The following is a 21,538-nucleotide window of genomic DNA, read 5'->3' on the forward strand; positions in this document are numbered from 1 at the left end:
ATTGCTCAGGGCCTTGTCTATCAGCCCTTCTGAGCAAAAGCAGATATTTTTGGGATTAGCTGAGACCTATGAATCTAGGTTGGTTCTGGAACACTGCCTGGGCTTCAGGAGCGCTGAGCGTGCTGCAGGGTGGGATAGAGGGGAGATACCATGGCACACGGCTTCATGCAGGGGCTGCACTGAGACCCATCTGGCCCTCAGCCTAGATCAGCGTTGGAGCTCCTGGCAGATGCTTGCGGCTTATTTGGAGAGGGCTCTGCTGGCAGATCCTCCGCCTGTTCCCAGGCACCTGCTGAAAACAGTTGTCATTCCTTCATCCTTTACTTCAGGCTAAACAATTCCAACTTCTTCGGTTTTATTTCTCTAGTCATGTTTTTGAGCCATGGGAACCATTTTGTTGTTCTCTTGGCCCTTTTTTGCCAAAAGTGAGATCCTTCTGGAAGCAAACTAAAGAGGGTGGAGGCCATCACTACACTGATAATGGGTTGCATGCCCGTTCTACAGGCTAGGGCTGGGCTTGTAGGTCCAACTGCAACAGCCTAACATTGAGGTCCATGTTTGCAAGAGTTATCTTTTCCAGTTTGCTTGGAAATGTCTCTTCAGACTTCTATTGCGTTTTGTGCCAATCCATCTTTCCCAGCTTGGACTCGTTTGAGTCTCTTAATTTTCTGCATGGAAACAATTGTGCAGGAATTTGTGAAAGGGCTGGAGAAGTCCAGTGGAAAAAGGACATTAATCTTGGAGCATTTCTAAGAAATGGAGAACTTGCATGACTTCCTGCTCAGACTGTTGAATGCATGCTTGAGGAACGTGCTGCGGGTGTCTTGAGGGGGACTGACATTTTTCAAATGGGTTTTGGAACTTCAGGTCATACTGTAATACTGTAATACCCCAAGAACCATGAGCAGAATTGAATGAAAGAGGTCCAATGGACATGATTTGCAGCTTTTTCAGAAATCTGCATTTCTTCCCATGAACCCAGCAGCCCGTTTTTCTTTTTTCTCATGGGCTGTCTGGCCCCACAGCCCACTTGGTTCACAAATCTCCACTTACTCTGCTGAGTACAGTCTCAGCTACAGATTGGTGAAATAGCTGGATTGCTGTGCTGAGGTGAGTGGGATGAGGTTCAACAAGGCCAAGGGCCGGGTCCTGCACTTTGGCCACAACAATCCCATGCAGTGCTATGGGCTTGGGGACAAGTGGCTGGATGACTGTGAAGAGGAAAGGGACCTGGGGGTGTTGGTTGATGCTCAGCTGAACATGAGCCGACAGTGTGCCCAGGTGGCCAAGAGGGCCAATGGCATCCTGGCCTGCATTAGAAATGGTGTGGCCAGCAGGAGCAGGGAGGTGAGCATCGCCCTGTACTCAGCACTGGTGAGGCCGCACCTCAAGTACTGTGTTCAGTTTTGGGCTCCTCACTACAAGAAAGACATGGAGGCCCTGGAACGTGTCCAAGAAGGGCAGTGAAACTGGTGAGGGGTCTGGAGCACAAGTCTGATGAGGAGCAGCTGGGGGAGCTGGGATTCAGTCTGGACAAGAGGAGGCTCAGGGGAGACCTCACTGCGCTCTACAACTGCGTGAAGGGAGGTTGTGGTGAAGAGGGATTTGGCCTCTTCTCCCAAGCAAGAAGCAGGACCCGAGGAAATGGCCACAAGTTGTACCAGGGGAGATTTAGGTTAGACATAAGGAAAAACGTTTTCTCTCAGAGAATGGTCAGGCACTGGAATGGCTGCCCAGGGAGGTGGTGGAGTCTCCGTCCCTGGCAGTGTTCAAGAGACGTCTGGATGAGGAGCTGTGAGAAGTGGCTTAGTGCTTGTGGTGGCAGTGGTGAAGAGGGCAGCTGGATTAGATGATCTTGTAGCTCCTTTCTAACCTTGTGATTCTATGATTCTATGATTCTTTGCACATACAAGTGCAGCAAGACCACAGAAATGTCTCAGTAAGTCTCATATCCTTCGGGTCTCCACCTTTGTCATCCATATCTTGAGCATTTTAAGCCATTGCATCTCGGGCATCTGTTCTCTCTTCTTTTGGCTTTTTTGGCACAGCACTTTTGGCTGTGCTCCCTGTATGCTGAGTAAGGCCAAACTTACAGTGTATGAGTGTCAAAGCTTTAACACAGTGGCTGGATGCTCAGAGGTGCTTTTAAAATTAGATGCAGTTTAATGTAGGCAGATCATACATTTTCTCTTGGGACTGCCATCCACTCCACTGTCCATCTATGAGCTAAATACAGAGCTATAAAAATTTGTAGACCTCATCCTTTTGTTTTCATATAGCTTCTCTTTCAGACTGCCTCTGAAGAATCACTGAAAGACAAGGTGCTCCAGTAGAGCTCTGCAGTAGATATGGCACAGGATGGTGTTTAGAAATGTTTCTGCCAGGCCGAGATTACAGGATTACCTCCTGACCATTAAAAAAAATATTAAAAACAGCTACTTGTATGACTGTGCACAGGTGCCTGATGGTTGTATGAAGCGCTTCTATATCAAAGACATGCATGGCAATATCTAAGCCAAGAACAGAGAGTTGCTGGGTACCCGTATACAAACAGGAACCTGCTGAGGACACATCCAAAGAGTAAAGATGTGTAACAAGTCTAGACCTCTTTCTCTGCAGGCTGGGCTGCACAAGTTCATGGCTTGCTCTGCCTGTGTCCTTGTCCAAGTCTGTGTCCACACCATGCCAAACCAAGCACCCAAGGATGGCTCACTCCTGCTCCTGGGGAAGACTGTAAGGAGACAGTAAGCCTGCACATAGTGATTTTCCATTCCTATGAGCAAACCTCAATTGCAGAGTTGATCACAGCTGAAGCAAAGTTGGTAAGCTCAAATCTTGACATGGTGCCCCTTTCTGTGTCTCTTGGCATCAACAGTGACTCAGCTTTCAGGTAAGGAGATGCTGTTAAGGCCAAGTTGCTTGTTTTTTGTGACTGTAGCATTGAGGATCTGATCACAGTGACAGTTTCCCAGATGCCATGGTACAGCAGTGTTTTGCTTGTTTTGGGCTTAATCCTGTAATTCTTCAGATATTAGGCTGAGTAAGGATTTCCCCAGATGTTATTATTCAGCTGGCAGATAGCATGAGGTTAAAATTAAAGTATTTGACTGTACTGAAGTTCTGGAAAGGGAGTGTGTGGTGCGAGCTCTCCTTTGCTGAGAATGAAAGCTGTAGCTGGATATTGATTTTACTGCTGTTTTTCCTTAGCTTCTGAGAGTACATTTCTGATTGGGATATGATAACAATATCAACTGAAGAAGGAATTTTCTCTTCTTGGGAAGCTGTTGTGGTCATATGAATTAGGACTACATAGGAGATAGGCAGTGATCCAACAATTCAAAAGGTTTGATTTGGCCCCCAGAGAAACAGCATCTGCCATTTCTGTTATTTTGACTCTTAACCTTACCTTGATTACCACTTTGTTTTGTTTGTTTTATTATTTTGTTTATTAGTGCAGCAATTTTTTTCTTAACTCTCATCTTTTAACCAACTCAGGAATGCACTATTTTTTGCAGAGACACATCCCAGCTTTCCTCTCTTTTCCCTCCGTCTCTCGGCAGCTTGGTGGTTACATGGGAACTGTAGCAGTGAGACGTCATGTTGGTGTTTTGCTTTCACAGCACTTCATCTGTGTGTGAGGAATAGAAATACTTATGGAAAAATATAATGCTATGTAAGAACAGCTCACTTTGGATGGCAGTAAGCTGGCTGACCACAGGTCTGACAGGCAGGCCTACCTGTGGTGGGGACACTCGGTGATGCTAATGTTGCTTAAATCAGCTCTGACAACAACAACAAAGATTGTCACTTATTTCCTATCTGGTGCCTTGTTATTCTACATGGTATCAGTGATCTCTTGAGGTCCCTTCCAACTGAAGCCATCCTGTGATTCTGTGATGCTTTCCTGTATTTCCCTACAATCTCTGGAAAAGGAGTGCAAGCTGTTCCACAGGTCATATGAACATAATCCACAATTAAGTTCATGAGAGTGCAAACTGCTGAGAGGTGACCTCAGGAGTCCTTAGAGCTTGGGTAATTTGAGAAGAACAAAGTGGATACAGATAAGCAGTGTTACCTTTGCAGAAAGCCATGTCTTAGAGGAAGAAGGCTTTCAAGAGAATACATTAACCTGCATTATGGATTTTGCATTAGGTCATCCAGATTACCAGATGAAGTAGGAATATCAGTAAAGACTGTCCACTTCCAAACTGGATCCTAAAGAATAATTTGTCAGGGGAACAGCTCTTGGTGTTGCTGCATCATCTGGCTGGATGTAAACACTGCTGGGGCTACACATTTCATAAAAGTGAGCACAACATGGGATAATTTGAAATTGCTTCTTATCTTTTGACTAGCAGGTGCAATCAGGTTGCAGAATTTAAGGAAAAGGACAGCTGCAGGTTTCTGAGGTCTGACAGCATCCACAGCCTGGCTGCTATAAACCCCTGCCTCATGTAGAGTTACTTGGGATCCACGGCAGTGTGAGATCAAAATCTAGAGTCTGGCAGTCCCAGAGGCGCTGTTTTCTCAGCAGCCCATTTCTAAGCAGCCACACTCACTGCAGTGCTGTTGTCAGAGGCAGGCATTGCACAGACAGTGTTTTCTGCTCTGTCTCTCTGGTGGATAGAGACTGCTCCTTACAGATGCAGGTGGAGTTACTGCATACATCCTGATGAAATGCTGATAGCATCCACCAAACACAGCCTGCATCTGGGCAGCCGGAAGGGAGCAGGGCATGAGAGCTCATAGAAAAGCCAGCAGAGATTAACAGCCACCATTTCTGAAGATTACTTTGTGAGCTAATGTACCATTGATACAAGAGCAGCTATGCTCACTGCTTAGGTTAAGTGCAGAAGCTTTTCCAGGATGTGGAAGTCACTTCCAAAGAGAAAGGGATGCATTCATTGCTTGTTTCAGATGCCTGCACTGGAGCTTTGCTGCTGCTGAAAGAGCACACCCACGTGTAACCTCACACAAAAGAACTAGGTTTTCTCCATCCAGGAAGTTGTAAAGAATAAGATTTAATAAAATGGAAGCAATTGTGTTTTCTGAAACAAGCAGTCACCTATACACTTTATTTTACACTTTATTATTTGTACAGGCAGTTATTGCAGCTGGATGTTACGTGCTGACTGTGCTGCCTGGTGCTCCCAGACAGAGTAATTGCTCATACAAATTAGGTCAGAATTGCGTGGGCAATAATGTTCAGCGTTCCAGAGAAACAGCCCTTGCTCCTCTCAGGGAAAGGGTCTGAGTGCTGCAATTTTGGGGAAGGAAAGATGGCTCAGTCCCAGCAATAGCACTATTAGGAGCAGCATGCCTACAGGTTTTGGCCATATTTAGAACGTTGCTTTTCTTAGAGCTGCAGATTGGCAGTGAGGGGCAGCAAAACAGATTTCCAGACAAAGCAAGAAAGGAGACGATAACATCCTCATTTTACAGATGGCTGCTGAAATACATGCACACTCATCTTAAAGCCCCTTTGCCTAGGAAAGCTGTTGAAAAAGGGACTGTGGTTGACTAATTTATTATGCTATTAATGGATTTGTTGAATGAGGTGAACTGATTTCAGTTCAGCAACACCAGGAATATACCACAGAACTGGGAAATTACCCCTCTTTATTTCTGAGTCTATTTCCTGGTTTGCAAAACCGTCTCTATAGCCTGGTTGTTGACCCTTACATCTGCTATATGTCTGTATGAAATTAGTGAGTTCTCCATCAATCCAAGTGGCAACGAGCAAGAGCAGCAAGGTAAGAAGAATTTTGGGTAGCAATTCATTTCTATCACACAGTTAATTCCCATGTATACAGGTGTATGTCCATATAGCTGTGGCAGTGTGCTTTCCACTTGTAGGTTTTGCTCCTCCAGAAGCAGTGAAGGGGAGATTATGCTGGAATGAAGCTTAAAAGAAGAAAAAAGCTAAAGAGCAGTTTTGTGCTTAGTAGTGCTGAATTATGCATAGAGCTGGCCGTCCAAAATGACGCTGCAAAGGGAAATAAATGAAGGTGCTGGAGGGAAAATGTCAGATGACATGTCAGCCAAATGCCTGAGTGTCACAGGTTGCATGGAGGGATCCCAACTCCTAAGTGCTGGGTTGCTGTCTGCCCTTTGTAAGGGACAGTGAGCATGTTGGCCACAAATTCTGGTGCGACTTCAGTGATGCTTGTGAGCCTGGGTTAGCTCAATTTGTGACCTTTATTCCAGGGATTAGCAATGAGTAGGGAATAGTCATCTTACAGCTCTCTGGGACCACAGCTATCCAAGGTTAGAGGCACTGATGGGACAACTCCAGTACAGCAAGTATAGCCACAAAGTTTGAATGATTAATTCCTGTGCAACAGAATTGCCAGGTAACAGCCTGAACCAATGTTTGAACACCAGGAGAGAAGGTGTGGCTAACCCAGAGAGCTCAGGTGCAAGCAGTGCACCTGGGTGATCAGAAGGGATGGACTCTGGATCCACTCCTCCTCACTCTCATTTAAGGGTTAGCAGCCAGTGAAAGAGTATCTCTCTGGATAGAGACTGTTTTCCTCTTGAGCTGTCACTGGTCATCAGAATAGGTGAGCTAATTTTTATTCTTTGTCATCGTGTATTGCTCCCAGTGCTTGTATTCTGATAGAAGGTACTGTCCTTGACTTCTTTTGTCATACGTCAGCCATATCTCTCCAAAGAATCTCCCTTTGTCCTGTTTGAAAGAGCTGCTTTCTGCTTTTCCTGTCCCCCCTGGTTAAAAATCAACCATGAATTTTGCAGCATCTTTCCTCTGTGCTTCATCTGCAGATGAAATCTCTTAGAATCACAGAATGGCTTAGGTTGGAAGGGACCTCAAGCATCCTTCATTTCCAATCCCTATGCTGAGCATAGGGTTGTCAGCTACTAGATTGAACACTAAATGAGGTTCCAGAGCTCCATCCAACCTGGCGACCATCCTTCCTGTGTACTGCCCTGCAGCTCCCAGCAGCAGCTAAGAGGAGTGTCTGGGGTGAGCAGAAGCCATCTGACCCATACCTGATGCTACGTGGGGAAGTGATAACTGTGAGTTCAGAAGCCTGGCTTCTGAAGTAGTAATGTGCAGTAATTAGAGCCCTTCTTGAGGAGCAGAATTTTTCCCTGGCGCTTCTCTGGCTGCCAAGACTTAGAAATCTTGCCTCAATCACTATGCAAATGGCTCTGCTGCATATAGCTGAGCTCTCCTGAGTATTCCTGAAGAAAATATTCAATGCACTTGGCTTCAGCTCCTGTTGTTCTGATTTGGAGATTCCAGGAACTGAGATTTTCTGAGTCAGGAGTTATTCAGATGCGGGCTTTACTTTTCCCTGTGGGCAAGGGTGAAATTAAAATCTGCAGTTAACACATCCAAATCAGACCACACAGATATATATATATATATATATGTGAGTATTAGATATATGTAGAATTCTCTCAATTAGAGCCTCCCATCCACTTCCTGTAAATGCCAAAAAACAGGGTTGACAGCAGGTCTTTGTGGTTGACCCAGGCTGAGTTAGCAGCTTGTCCCTGCCAACGCTGGCCGGAAAAAAGAGAAGAATAGAAAATAGAATCATAAATTATCCCAAGTTGGAAGGGACCTGTAAAGATCATCAAGTCTAACTCCTAGAGTTGAAAACAAGGAAACGTGTAGAAAGCATATTCTTCCTAGAATACCAAGGTTTGTGTTTTCCTGGGATAAATGTATGACTCCCAAGGTAAGCTCTGTGTCTCTGGGAAGCCTCCAGAGCATCTGATGTGTGCTGTGTCCTGTTAGTTAGTTGGAGAGTCCCAGTTTTCAGTGTCCGTTCTCGTGGCTGTTTCTCTCCAGAGAATGGGAGAGATCATTTTTGTTAGCTCTTTGTAGTTGATTCCCACTGAAGTGAAAGGAGACTTGAAAAATGGAATCACTGCAGAAGGATCTGCCATGCTTTGGGTTTGTGGTTTGGTTGTTGTTGTTTTCTTCTTGAACAAGATTATCTATGATAGTTGGATCCTTTCCAGAAAGGGGAGATACAACATGCTCTCAGCTGTGGAAAATCCTGCAGGAATTCACTTTTACTGACCAGACTGAAAGGTCTCTAAAATGCTTTGTCTATCATTTTGTCAAGCCAATATAGCAAGGGAGAGGATGTAAGTATTTGCTGGAATTGTGTATTGGAGAGCACCCAGGCATCTATGTTTGGTTAATCTGCATTACAAGTGAAGTCAGAGGAATAGCAGATGACTTTGAAAGGCTGTAGTGCTAGACACCTTTCGTAATACACACACAAATCTCATCCTGGCTTCGTAAGGAAAAAGAAAGCTCTGGGATGATTATTGTTTTCAGATCTTACTCCAGTTGTACTGTCTGGAGCCACCATCAGGATCTTGTGTTGGACCAGATGGACATGTGCAGTAAGATCCTCTCCTAGGAAAGTCTACAGAATGAATTTGGTCTAAAGAGGATTGTTGAAGTCACAAAACCAGGAAACAGCACCATTTTGTGCTGGCTGAGGTCAGCCCTGGCTTTGATGTTGCCCGTTCTCCTTTTCACTTAGGACACAATAGCTCTGGTGGGAGATGAAGCACAGACAGTCCATGTCAGCAGATGACACCTCCTGCCATGCACAAAAAATGCTGCTTCTGCTGTAAGTTAGAGGAATGGAAGTACGTAAGGGCTGGAAGACCAAATGATCTGTTTTAATTATTCATCGTTTGCAGTAGCTATTATTATTTAAGATATGCCCTTCTTGGCCTGAAGTATTAGCTGCTGACCCATTTCTTTCCTTGGTTGCTATCACCTGACATCCTGCTGCACTCTCTCTGGAAGCAGGCCAGACCTACAGTCTTGTCCATCAAGTCCCAACCCACTGCCATCCTTGCAGCAACTGCAGTGACCCCTGTAACCATCTGTGCCATCCCTTAGGCTGTTCCTGGCTGTAATTCTACCAAGCTAGCCAATGCTTTGCTCCTTGTGCTGATCCCAAATGGCTGCTGGGCTTCCCTTGCTCTGCTCCATTGCTTCTCCCCAAGACCAGAACAGCCAATGTGTGTAACACGTTCAAGGGAAGAGTCCCTGTGGCTCTGCCTGCACACCTACTGTCATCCCCGTTCCTCTTTGAGAAGTGCAGGCCTTCTTTAGTCTGCTTTTTAATAACACAGATGCTTTTAATAGTTTACTGCCTTTGCCCTCAGTTCCCTCTCCTTGTCTGTAGTCTGTTTAACGCTTCCTTCTAAGTGATGGCTTTGTCACTTAATCTCATTAAAACTTCTCTTCATTGAACTCCATGTGCTGCTTATCAGACTGTAAGCCTAATCTCCCATTTGTAATTAATTTGTTCTGTGCCTCCTACAATTTGGCATTGTTAGATAATGGCATCAGTCTCAAGGTCATTGACATGCAGCAGGAGGAAAGCACCAGCACTAAAGGCACTAACTGCCCTAACAGCCTCTGTCCTCCTGCCTCCTTCCTTTGCCATACTGCTTGATTTTATTGACAGCTTTCTCCCTCTACCTCAGCCAGTTTCTGATGTGTTTCAGCTGTCTCCTGTCTGGCTTATGCTGCTCTGTGACTTTATGAATCAATCTCCTGCATTGCCCAGAGGGAAATGCTTTCCTGATATCTTCCAGACTCATCTGCACTACTTTGCCCTCTTGCCTTTCAGTTCATTCCTGTTTGGTCCAGTAATTCAGGTGCGCTGCTCTTCCTTTGCAGAGCTACATGTAAAACTGGAAGAGATTCATTTTGTGGACTTACGGTTGGGGATGGGATACAGGAGCCTTTCTCCTTTGGGCTGCTAAGTCAAGTGGACGCTTGGTGTCTTGCCCAGTGTAGAAATCAATCAGTGCTCTAATTTGATGTCTATTTAAATATATTAATAAATTCTGGATCCCCAGAATGCTACAGCATGCTACCACCAGCCAGATCCTGGTGGGTGGGATGAAAGCACTGATCAAAGGTGCTTCCTGCAGATGGGATATGGGTGCTTGGTGCCAGCCTGTGTAGAGCAGAGTTGGGGGGGTCCTGCCCTGGCTGGCTCTGCTGGCTTGAAACCTGCTTCTAGAAATAAATTTCACAGCTAGAAAAGGCAAGAATGAGACCTGCGGTGGCGCTGCCATTTGCTCATCAGGAATTGCTGATACTGTTATCTGGGGTCTTTGTGGGCTCTTGAAATAGGGTTGGGTCTAGTCTGGGCCAAGGTAAAGCACTTCATTTTCCCTGACAGACTTATCTTCATCTCACATTTCCCTGTTTGGATGTAGAATCCAACAGACTTGAGCTGATTTGGCTTATTCTTTCCAGTCCTGCATGTCCTGGAAGCCATCTATTGAACTTAAGTAACAGATCCACACGAAGCTGTCATTAGGCCACAGGTATCAGTGTTCAATGCAGCATTGATCACAGTATTCAGGCAGCTACACAGAGCAGTTCCAAACCTATTACCTGGAGTGGGGTGGAGGAAAATTTCAGACACTTAAAACTCAGAATTTGTCATTCACTTGAGTCTGCTACTATATTTTCTAAATTATAGTTCTTGTTTGTTGTGGTTTGTTTGTTTGTTTGTTTCTTTTTCTTGATATTCAATTAAAAAAGAAAAAACCCACGACTGGTGAGAATATATCTTGGTAGCAGGTAGGCTGCTGTGAAACAGATTTTGTTTTGTGGGGGGTGATGAATACCAAAAAGACATTTTGCACTTGCACGTGTAATGGCTGCATACATTTGGCCCCACTGCTTTCTGTGGAGTCAGTTGAAGGCAGGTAGCTGGATCTGCAATGCTGTGTGTAAGAGACAGTTCATGGGTAAGGTCCAGCTCCATACTTGAGGATACATGGTTATTAGTCCCAGTGAAATGTGCCTGGCTCAGAAGCAAGAAGGCGTGTTTGCAGTGTGCTTGTCAGCTGTTAGGAATTGTGTTTTGTCTGAATGCAGTTATGCCTAGGGATGCTAGCTAGGAGCAGAAGACTTTGTGGCTATAGTCACATACTCAGTGGTCAGTGGTTTCTGCTCAATGACCATGTTGATGAGACTAACAGAGTGACAGCTTCAGTAGACTTAGTCCTGTGATCTGAACCAGGTCTGCATCAGAATGTATAAATGTTCCTTCCTAAACTGTCCTCATTGTGGACTCTCTCTGCAATACGTTCCTCCAAACCATGCTGAAAACATCTTTATAATCCATTTATATAACTCCTTTTGTGCGCTGTGCTGCCATTCTCTGGGCTCAGACAATCACTACACCGATGTGATCAACAAAAGAACAACAATCATTTTATTCAGCACATACTCCATTCCCTCTGAGAACAAGCTAAAGCCTGGCTTTGTTCGGTTGCAATGTGATTGGACCCCAGACCCCAAAAGCACCATTGTAGCACTAAATACCACCTATCTACTCTCAAAAGTGTTTTTTTTTTTAATTTAGATTTTGTTTTATTTTTAATGATCCATTTGTCTCTTCAGACTCAGGAGCAGTGAAATAACAGTGATTTGCAGCCACAGGCTGCCCGCTCCGTCCTCTGCTTCCATGGAAACACGTGTTGGATGAGACAGAATCAGGCTTAAAGCAGATGATTTCCAAGTTGTTTGCTTTTTCTTGCAAGAAGTAATGGATCTCTTGTTTGTATCAAGCTCTAGTCGAGGAAGATCCCATAAGCAGAGGAGGAACTGCCTTTGGAGGGGTAACTTTCAGAGGTGCTAGGCTGGTGTTATTGCCAGGGATAGAAGCATCCTTCCTGTGCACATTGACTTGCCACTTTTCTGCTCTGGTGCTTGAAACAGAGTGAAAACAGTGGGTTTTAAGCAGGTATTCGTATGGCCAAGGCTATAAGATGTAATTCCTTTGCATTACCTTCATTTCCTACCCTCAGGAGGGGGAAGTCGTGCTGTTCTCTACGCTTACACACCTCAAAGGGACCCAAATGACTCGTGATACCTCTGTGCACATACTGGGTGACCTCTCTCCTCCGTGGGTCACAATGAAAAAACAGATTATTTGCAATTTGAGGGCAAAATGAGAGAGGAATGGGGAAAGGGCAGGGGCTTATCTAAGTCTGCATGGCACAGGCAGTGCCTCAAGACAGCTCCCGTCTCAGCTCCAGGAAACCCATCCATCCTTGGCCTCTTCACAAAACCCCACCCTCTGATGTCAAGAGGTAAAAATAAACATCACAGTGTGTTGCCTGCTGGTTCCCCAAGATTCCCACTAATCAGAGCCCTTCATGAATTATTTAGCTTTGGGGAAATGTGACAGAAGGATTCTGGCACTAAAGATGTGCAAAATAATGGCTGCTTTTACTTCCCAGCTAATTGGGAAGCCAAAATATATTGTGTTATGTGGGCATGCATGGCTTGGGATTGGGGTCCCATGGATTCACCGCGTCTGGGAAGGCTCAGGGTTGTTCTGCTGTGTGTTGGTATGGCCTGGGGGTGTCACGAGTATTGGTTGTGGACACATCCATTGTCCCCTCTGTGCCTCCCTGTGAGCAGCCTGTTCATTGTGCCTCGTCTTGCTTTCTGCATGCCCTCCTCCCAAATAAATAGGTCTCAACTGCAGGTTTGCAAGCTGGGGAAAACAAACAGATGCAGAACAGCGTGGCTATATTTATCTGGAACTCAGAAGCTGCGGTTTGCAGGGATCTTTGATCACTTTGAATGTCAGACTACCTGGAGGGAGAGAAAAAAAGAGGAAAATAAAACAATTGAAAAGCAAGTCTTTTGGAAAAGGAAACAGCTGCGCCTTCCAAAGTGAAGTCTCAGCAGTATCAGATCATATCCACCATGTTTGTGATAGATGAGGTTCATCCAAAATGGAGCACTTGAGTTTGGGATTTGCTTTTCTTTGGTTGTATATACAGAGATTATGGTTTTCTTGAATTTATTATGATTTCAATCCAAATGTTTTTGTTCAGAATGAAATGTTTGGTCATTTACAAAGAGGAAGGGGTATTTGGTGGTTACTGTCTCAGCTGGAGAGTTTCATCCCAATCTGAACTGCCTTCAAGGTGTGAAAGATGGGGAAGCAACTCAGAAATCCCAGCAGACTTCGTGCAATGCTCACCCAGTCCTATGTTGCTATTTTCTTTTGGAATTCCTCAGTTTCTGCCAAAGCTAAACCTGTTGCAAGGAAACCCATTATTCATGCATAAAGCACAGTACACTGTTCTTCTACCCTGCATTGTTCATGTGCACTTTATGTACAGGTGTATGGCATTCCCTGAAATTGCTGCTACTTCTGCCATATCCACACAATATTCATTATTGAAACAGGGTGGTTGAACATGCTGTGGTACAAGGGAAGCATTTTTCCTTATTACATTTTGTCCATTGAGCTTGCATGCTGCTTATTAATTGATACAGAAAGCAAAATAATTCCATTTTGCTCTTAAATATATTCAAATTCAATCTATAGTTCCTATTGCATATTCACACTAGGGTCAGGGAGTTACCTTTCGTTTGCAGAAGCAATGGGGAAAATGTGGCTCAAGATGTTTAACAGTATCAGCAGGCGGATCTCGATTCCTTATGCTTTTAGTTGGGTTTTCTAAATGTGAGATAGTTTTGCTGATCTGTCCTTAATCTTTCAGCCTTGAGAATAGAAAATGAAATTGTCTTTCCTCAGATACTCGACATCAGCATCCATATCAAGGCTTTCTCATTGTGTGCGGAGAGGGGGTGAGGATACGAGTTATTCAAGTACTCAAAGATGAAGTCTGTTTTTCTGGAAGAAGCCCATTTCCACAAGTTCAGGGGATTTATCTGGGCTCTGCATTTCTTCCTTCCCTTTTTCCTTGTTTTGCACTTCTGTATACAAAATACCTGGTTTTAGGGATGACTGATGCAAAGTCTCTCATGAGCTGTGGCTCCAGGGTGTGATTTCTTTTTTTTTTTCATTGTGCATTTTGCTGATGTGTTGCTAGAACCTTGCTTCACCTTGTTTATGGGATCTGCTGACCCTGTGCACCATGTAGGGGATGTATGGAGCAGGGCCAGCACCCCATTACCCAGCCGTGGCTGCTTTCCTCTCTCGCTGCTCTTCCAGATGATTTCCTAAATTGTCCCACAAAGCCATTTTCCCTGTGCTTTTCCCCAGCAAGCACAACTCTGGCCACTTTCTAGACAACGCTTATGGCACATCATTTCCTGATCTAATTCTTTTGGTTACCCTGGAGGCCTGGAGCAACATCTCAAAATCAGAGAGCTGTTTCACTGGCAAAATATTTCTCTAGCCATTGCTCTGCTTGCTCTCAGCAGAGCCCCGCCATGTTCTCTCTTTGTTTCTTTCATCCCACAGCCTTGCACTGACAATTCCTGTCATACCTCTCTATTTTACATCCTCTCTCTTTTACTCTTCCTCCCTCACCCCCCCAGCACACTACTACTGCACACCTCATTCATCAGCCTTTGCCCCCATGACCCATCTTCACATCCTCTGCAACCTCAGCCAGCTGGTTTTATATTAACAGCTGACCCCTCTGCATCCCTCCAGCCTGATAATGGTTTTGAACAAAACAGCATCTGGGTGAGCACCATCCCTCCCTCTCCTCTGCAGGGTGCTACTTGGTACCCAGATGCTCACATCCACAGAGTGGGCAGCAGCAGGGCTGGGGGAAGGCTGCAGTGGTGAGCATGCATCAGTGGCATATCAGTGGTCTGCTGCTGTTTCCCAGGGAAAGCTGGGGTTGCCATGACAATTGCATGTTGGTTGAGCTGGTGCTTGCATGGCCACAGCATCTGCACACCTCTGTCTCTAATGCATGGATGATTCTGTTTCCCAAAGAAAATGGCTTTTTTGTGGGAACAGGCTAGGATTTGTTTTGTGCCACTCTGCACCTTTGCCCACTGACCAGGGTCAGGTTCGTAGGAGGGATATTGGCTACAAGAGCCAACATAAATTCTACAAACCCATTCACCAGCGCTCCTGGGTGCCCGCAAGGATGCCAGCCTGATTTAGAGGCTGTCTCTGACATCAGGTTGTTGGTTTACTTTGCAGTAGTTTGCACAATTTGTAGTTGTGTTTGCACTTGGATAGAGTATACCAGGCCCTGATTCCCTAGGGGAGAGCCAATGGGATGAACTCTGCCATAGACACTCCTCTATCACCAGCTCTGGCTCTGCAGGGAGAATGACCATGCCATACAGCCCTGAGCCTGAAACAGCACTATTTCACCTGCAAATCGTGATGGAGAGACCCCTGGGAAGGGCAGAGGTTGAGCCTAAGGAAAGGGAATTGCTTCCCCTGTGTAAGAACACATAACTTGAAATTTGGAGACAGTTGAGCTTTGGAACTACCAATGGAGCTCTTGGAATGCCACCCAGAGGAAGAAGGATCTGCAGTTCAGTCAGACCTTGCTTCAAGACTTTGTTACAATTTTGTTGTCCCCTTGTATACTAAGGCTGAAGGCTCCTCTGTCCCCCTCACCTCTACCCAGCACCAGGCAGGAACTCACCATTTCCACAAGCAATGCAATCTGAACACATATTCTCCACCATGCTTGACCTCCGTTGGTCCAAAAGATAGCAGTAACACTTGTCTGCAACTTGTTTACAAAAATGCATGCGGTTCCTCTGCTTGAGAACAGATGTTGTGCCAGGTGTTGCAGAAAGAAGGCTTTAAAAGCAGATGCTGCCCCCAATTTAAATGAACCCAGAGACCCAAGAGAGAGGATTCCTAAGGTTACACAGGAAGCCTGTGGCAGACACGGGGGCTGAACACAGATCTCCTGAGGCCCAGCCAGTGCTGTGGTCTCAGGACTGTCTTCTCTTTTGTCTTCCAGTCCATTAAGACAGCCAGTTAATGAAATGGAATTAATAACGCCAGCTGCAGCACCAGCACTGCTGTAAGGGAGACAAATTTAGAAGCATGGGCTTACAAGCAGCAGGCTTGGGAGCAGGGGTAGCCTGTGAGTGGTGGACGAAACTGCTCCAATGGGGGAATGCAGGTCAGATATAGTTTTAGGGGCTCATCAGCTTCATAAACAAATCTTGAAGGAGAAGTGAAGGTGTACAACTGCCTCCGCAAAGGAGAGAAATGCCTAATTGTAAGGTTTCAAGCACTTGAAAAATGTAGCCCCTCTGGAAAGAAAGAAAGAAAGAAAGACTTTTCTAGGTCAGTGGAAGGAATAGAGCCTTCATTCTTACGGTACTTGTGGTTCAAAAAACATTTTTAAATAACCAAGAGAAATTATCTACTTTTGATGAGCCAGGAGTAAATCACAACTGATTCATAATTGTCAGTCGTGCTGTCTCCCACATCAGTCAGCAAGTTCCTGCAGAGCATCCCTGGGATAGTCAGTGAATGGGATCTACTCACTGAGGGACTGCACATCAGCAGTTCAAATTCCAAAATGGAAAACTGCTTCGAGGAATCCTAGAATCCTTAAGGTTGGAAAGACCTCTATGATCATCTAGTCCAAACGTTAACCTATCAACACCATGCCCACAAAAGCGTGTTCCTTTTCTTCAGAGTTGACCCAAATTGAAGGGTTTCCCTGCAAATGCCTCTTTCACTAGGATTAAAGGAAGGCAACAAGTGCAAAGCGGATTCCACCTGATTCTTTCATCCACTCATTTGACTCATGTCACATGCCTATTGCCTAAGACCTTACAAAAAGCTCAGATTTGGAGTTTAAAAAATGGGCAAGAAAAACAGTTGTGCTGAGCAGAGAGTGAAACAGAAGTTAGAATATTATGTGACATGCTGAGACACAGCACTTGTTTTGTTACGAGTATTCAGCTCTAGATGTACGTCGTGCCGGTTGGAGACCATGTTGCCTTTTTTACCAGCATACTGATTTCTTTCGTGGTATGAGGAGCTGAGAAAAAAAGGTAATTCATTGCTGCATTACATGTCCTAAGAGAAAACATCTAGGCCTTGGGCATGAGAAGGACAGAGCTGTCCAAGGCATCTGGACTGTGAGTAGCAATGGACCTGCGATAGCCATCAGCATCTCAGTGATCCTTATGGGTCCTTTCCAACTCAGGATATATCTCTCAGCTCCTGCCCTTTTCATTTGAGCTGCCCCTGAGCAATTCTGCAGCCTGGAAATGTGTTGAGCAAGAATGAGTGCAAGACAGCAGAGCCAGGATCTGGCCCATCCCGTGCTATTGACAGACTCATCACTAAAATGTAATTGCTGGCTGCCCTTGGCTTGGAGTACTCAGGCAAAAATTCCCCATTGCTCTTGAGAGCTTCAAGACATATTAATGCGACTTTTAAAATAGCATCCCCTCTATTTTTGTTGCTAATGCTAAGAACAAATGAGCTGAGGAAAAAAACCCAACAGGCAGTGATCTCCCTTAATGCTATTGTTCCCCTAAGTGCCAAGTGTTGGGACTCACAGCACCAGGCTGCAGATCTGGCTGCCCTCAATGTGTCCTGAGCTGCATTGATGTGGAGTGATGCAGAGCTCTGTTCTGCAAAACAGAATCAGTCCGAAGCGTCTTCAAAGTCGCTGCACTTAGAGCAGAACTGGTGATAATTTTAGCTCTATCTTTGAATGTGTCATCGTGAACTATTCTTTGAAACCAGTGCTGGTTTCCACCCCTGTCCTCCAGCAGGGTGCTTAGGGACAGCCCTGCAGTTCGGGGTTGTGCCTGATCCTTCCCATGGAAGAACACTGTGGGTGCTTCTGAGCTGTGATGGACTGCTGCATTGATTCACAGAATCACAGCATCACTGAGGTTGGAAAAGACCTACAAGATCATCCAGTCCAACCATCCACCAATCACCAATAGTACTCACTAAACCATATCCCTCAACACAACGTCCAAAATTCAACTCTATTTACCAAAAACGCCTTAAATGTTGCTAGCTCTGACCTCACCAGAGGTGATGCAGGCAGGCTGGGTCCTGGTGGAAGTAGGGAGAGAGCAGGGTTGGAGAACAGTTCTGGTGTAAGGCTGGTTGCATCAATGCTGGGTAAGAATGGATGGCAAGAGATGAGGCAAGCAGCAGCTGCCTACTCATGGATTACTTGAGGATTCCCTCAAGTAGGTTAGGAGGAGCTGAAACAAACAGGTAACTTTATTCTGCTGAATTCTGCACTACGCTTCCTACATGGATCATCATCTCCAGCAGAGCTACATAATAGGCAAATACTGTGAGCCCACTTGGCTTGTGGCTGTACCAATTTCAGGTGACCTCACTGAAACATCTGAAGGCCTATAATGACCTCAGCAATACCCTGCAGTTAGAGCTTTGCTGTGAACAGTGTTCTGAAGGAAGGAAATTCCATGTACTGCTTTTAATCCTGCTTCAATTCATGACTGGAGAAAAACTCTTCCATCTCTGCAAAGTGCTGCAGTTTGTGCCATGAGCTCTGATCTGTGCACCTCTCACTTGTTGTAGATCCAGGCAGGGCCATGTTATTTGTGCCTTCCACTTTTCTCTGCTCCACAAACATTCGGTCAGTGGCTCTGGTTTCATTCTGCTGTAAGAAAATAGTCCTCACCCTCAGGCTGTTGGTGGCCAGCTGCTTCGTCCTAATGCTGGCTCACATTCTTGGATGCATAATTTAAATTCTCATTGTAGAAATGCTTTTTTTATCAATTGCTATTTTAGCCACTGCAGTTTTGTTAAGCTTGATGTGCAAGTCTGGGTTGACACATGCACAGTGTAACAGTGGTGCCCATGGCGTGGGGCAATCCAGCTAGATACAACAGCTCTGAAACTGAGGATATGGTTTATTTTGGTGGCTTGGGCAAGGAGCTGGGGACCTGAATTTTGGGGTGAGGAAAATCTCTGCCAGTGAAGGAGAGATCATCGTGAGACCAGAGTGTTAAATGTACGTGGACCTCTCTTCTGTCTGAAGGAAACTATTATTATAGCTAATGGAGAGCTGTGGGGTGCAGTGAGATTTTGTGTCTTCTCTCTGCTGTGTTGCTGATGGATCATGTGCAATAACCCTCAGTTTCAGTGATGTGCTGTTTGAGGTCTCTTTGTCTTTTTTCAGGGACTGCAGGATTTGGGAATTTCTTACGTCTGATCTTTTCTATAAACTGCTTGTAAATAGCTCATGTAGCATGTTGGTGCAGAGCTGCATTCAGTGTGCAGAGCTAAAAGCAACAAGAGAGGTATTTTCTGCTTTTGTAAAGGGTCTGAATCAACCAGACCATAGTTAGAAGCCATCCCTTGCCAAGTTGCTCCTTCTTTCCTAAGGCAGGAAGTGTGCAAAATCAAGGCTTGTACATTATTGAACATTACTGTATGCAATGACAATTGAAGCCAGTTCTGCACCAATTAGTTAATTATTTCTCTGTTAGAGGACTGCAAATGCTGGATTTAAGCCGAGAGCAAGTCTCTCTGTGGATTTCAGAGATGATTTAGAAGCACAAACAATAGCTGCTGGCCCTGTAACCCCAGCAGAGCTTCCTAGATAAAGGTTGAGATCTGACTGTGGTGCACCGCTCTGTAAATTCTGGCTTTCTTCTGTGAGATGAGTTACCTGAGGGAGGGCTGAGTGACCTACTACTGCCAGCTGGGAAGATCTGTTAACTCAGCCGTTAAAGGCTTGAGGTTTTGGAGCCAAAAAAGCAGAGAGGTTCAAACTCATCTCCCTGTGCTGATGTGTGTGTGCCCTGCTGTCTCTGTGCTTCTGTCTGTTTTCATGGTAAAAAAAAAAAAAAAAAAAAAGAAGAGCACTCAATATAAAATTGCTAAAGGAAAAATATTTAATAAGCAATCCTGATCTGAAAGGTTAAATACAGCTGAGAGGTCCCCATCTGGGTTCAGTTGATGTGCTGTACTGTGGGTCACTCTTCAGTCAGGCGGGGTGCATTTGGGGCAAGGTTTTTATGAGCAATAAAACCTGAAACAGACTGGGTGAAGGTAAGGCACTTCATTTAGTATTTTCCGTGTACCATGAGGCCATGGCTTGCTATGACATCACTGCAGTTGGGAAACTGAAGCAGGGGCAGCTTGGTCTCTGAAGCAGGAATGTTGGGGCTGGTGTTACAGTCCAGCCATTGGTGCACTGAGTTACTGCTGGGAGCTTTTTCACAAATTATCTCATAAAGTTGCTGTCTTGCATGGTGTGTGCAGCATTTTGGGCAGTGAAGGGAGGTAGTGCTTGGACCTGCACACCCCAGCAAGGGAGCAGCAGGGGTTGGTGGGAGGGGTGTGGGTGCTCTGCTGTTTTCTGCTGTTTCTAGAATAGTTTTGATGGGGGGTTGGGGGCAGAGGATTGCTTTGATGGGACCAGATCCTGCCCTTGGTTTTCCCCTGCCTGCTCTAAGACCTCACCCAGCCAGGCACAGGAAAGGGAGGCATCAGCACCTGGGGGTGGGTGGGGAAGTTTGGCTTTCCCCCCAAAAAACCCCAATAAAACACCCAATTTCATTACTCTCAAGAAATTTCTGGAACACGAATAGTCACAACCGTGCAGCCACATAGAAAAACAGTGCTCCCCGCCTCCAACCGCCCCAAATTTGTTTTTTATTTCATTTGCCATCAGGTTGCTTTAACCATTTCAGCAGCTCGGAGCCGCCGAGCGCAAAAGCTTTTGATTTGAAAGGGGACCGCATCCCCTTTTGAAAGGAGCCTGCTCCCTAGGGCAACCACATCACACTGCTGATTTGCTGCAGTGGAGACTGCAGCGCGTACAATATGCCCTCCCCCCTCCGCCCGTGCTGCTTACAGCATCAGTCCGGAGCTGAGCGGGGAGACGGGCGCGATACCCCATAAACCACCCATGCTTGGGAATGCCTGAGTGCTAACGCAGCGCCTCCGACCGCAGCACCGGCCACCCCTCTGCACGCCGAGATGCAAGCCAGTGCCGACTCCACCAAGATGGACTGTCTTTGGAGCAACTGGAAATGTCAGGGTATTATGTCTGTTCGAGTGTTGCATGCTAGAAGGACTGCATGGTAAAGGCAGGATCCGTCCATTTTCGTATTGTTCACCTGCGGGCCTTTGCATGCTTTTTTATCTCCCTTCGTGCAAAGCTTTTATTTGGGGGTTACGTTAAGAAAGGGAGGAAGAACCTTTCATTGTGCTGTTTGAATGCATTTCTCCCACCTCCAGCTGCCTCGCCCTGCGAGCACCCGGGATGCAGCACCTTCATCCCACCTCCAGCCCATTCCCAAGCATCCCTTAGCAGATCACCTTCATCTCAGCATGATTTTTTCCCTCTGGGGCTGTAGAAGAGCCGGGCGATGGGGAATCCGTGCTAACCAGGGAAAGAGGGGCTGGAGGTGGCGGTGATGTGTGCTGGGTGCATCCTGCCCTGGGCACACCCATGGCCAGGGCTGAGCTGAGCGTCGGCACAAAGAAAACGCAGCTCCGGTGACAGGTCTTTGCTGTAGAGTTGCAGTTTTTGTGTGCTTTATTGCATTTCTCAGCAATCCACCGAGCCATTTGGGTGAAAATATTGAGGGGGTAAATGTAGGGGGACAATAGCATCTCCGTTTTGGGCTTATTTTAAGTGATATGGAGCGGGTTGGTGCCTGCGCTGGGTGGGGCTGGCACCTTCTGGGGCGCCTCGGCCGGCTCTGCAGCCATTTTTAGTTGGTTTCACCCTTCCCAGCCAGCATCCAGCCTTTGTTTTGCTAAAGGCAAAGCCTCTGTGA

The 21,538-nt window shown here is 45.8% G+C and overlaps 1 protein-coding gene across 3 annotated transcripts in view; it reads left to right on the plus strand.

The window, feature by feature from the left end:
* Positions 1–21,538, plus strand: part of RTN1 (reticulon 1) — a 95,917-nt gene that overhangs the window by 61,639 nt on the left and 12,740 nt on the right. Inside the window, exon 1 of one of the 3 annotated variants that reach the window (XM_052695814.1) lies at positions 20,443–20,793. The exons of 1 other annotated variant lie outside the window; for it this stretch is intronic. In XM_052695814.1, coding sequence (XP_052551774.1) covers positions 20,733–20,793 — 61 coding nt within the window. In that variant the 5' untranslated portion in view covers positions 20,443–20,732. One more of the 3 variants, XM_052695815.1, reaches the window with a different exon arrangement.

The sequence above is a fragment of the Tympanuchus pallidicinctus genome, unplaced genomic scaffold, assembly GCF_026119805.1.
Source record: "Tympanuchus pallidicinctus isolate F22 unplaced genomic scaffold, pur_lepc_1.0 scaffold3, whole genome shotgun sequence".
Lineage (NCBI taxonomy): Eukaryota > Metazoa > Chordata > Aves > Galliformes > Phasianidae > Tympanuchus > Tympanuchus pallidicinctus.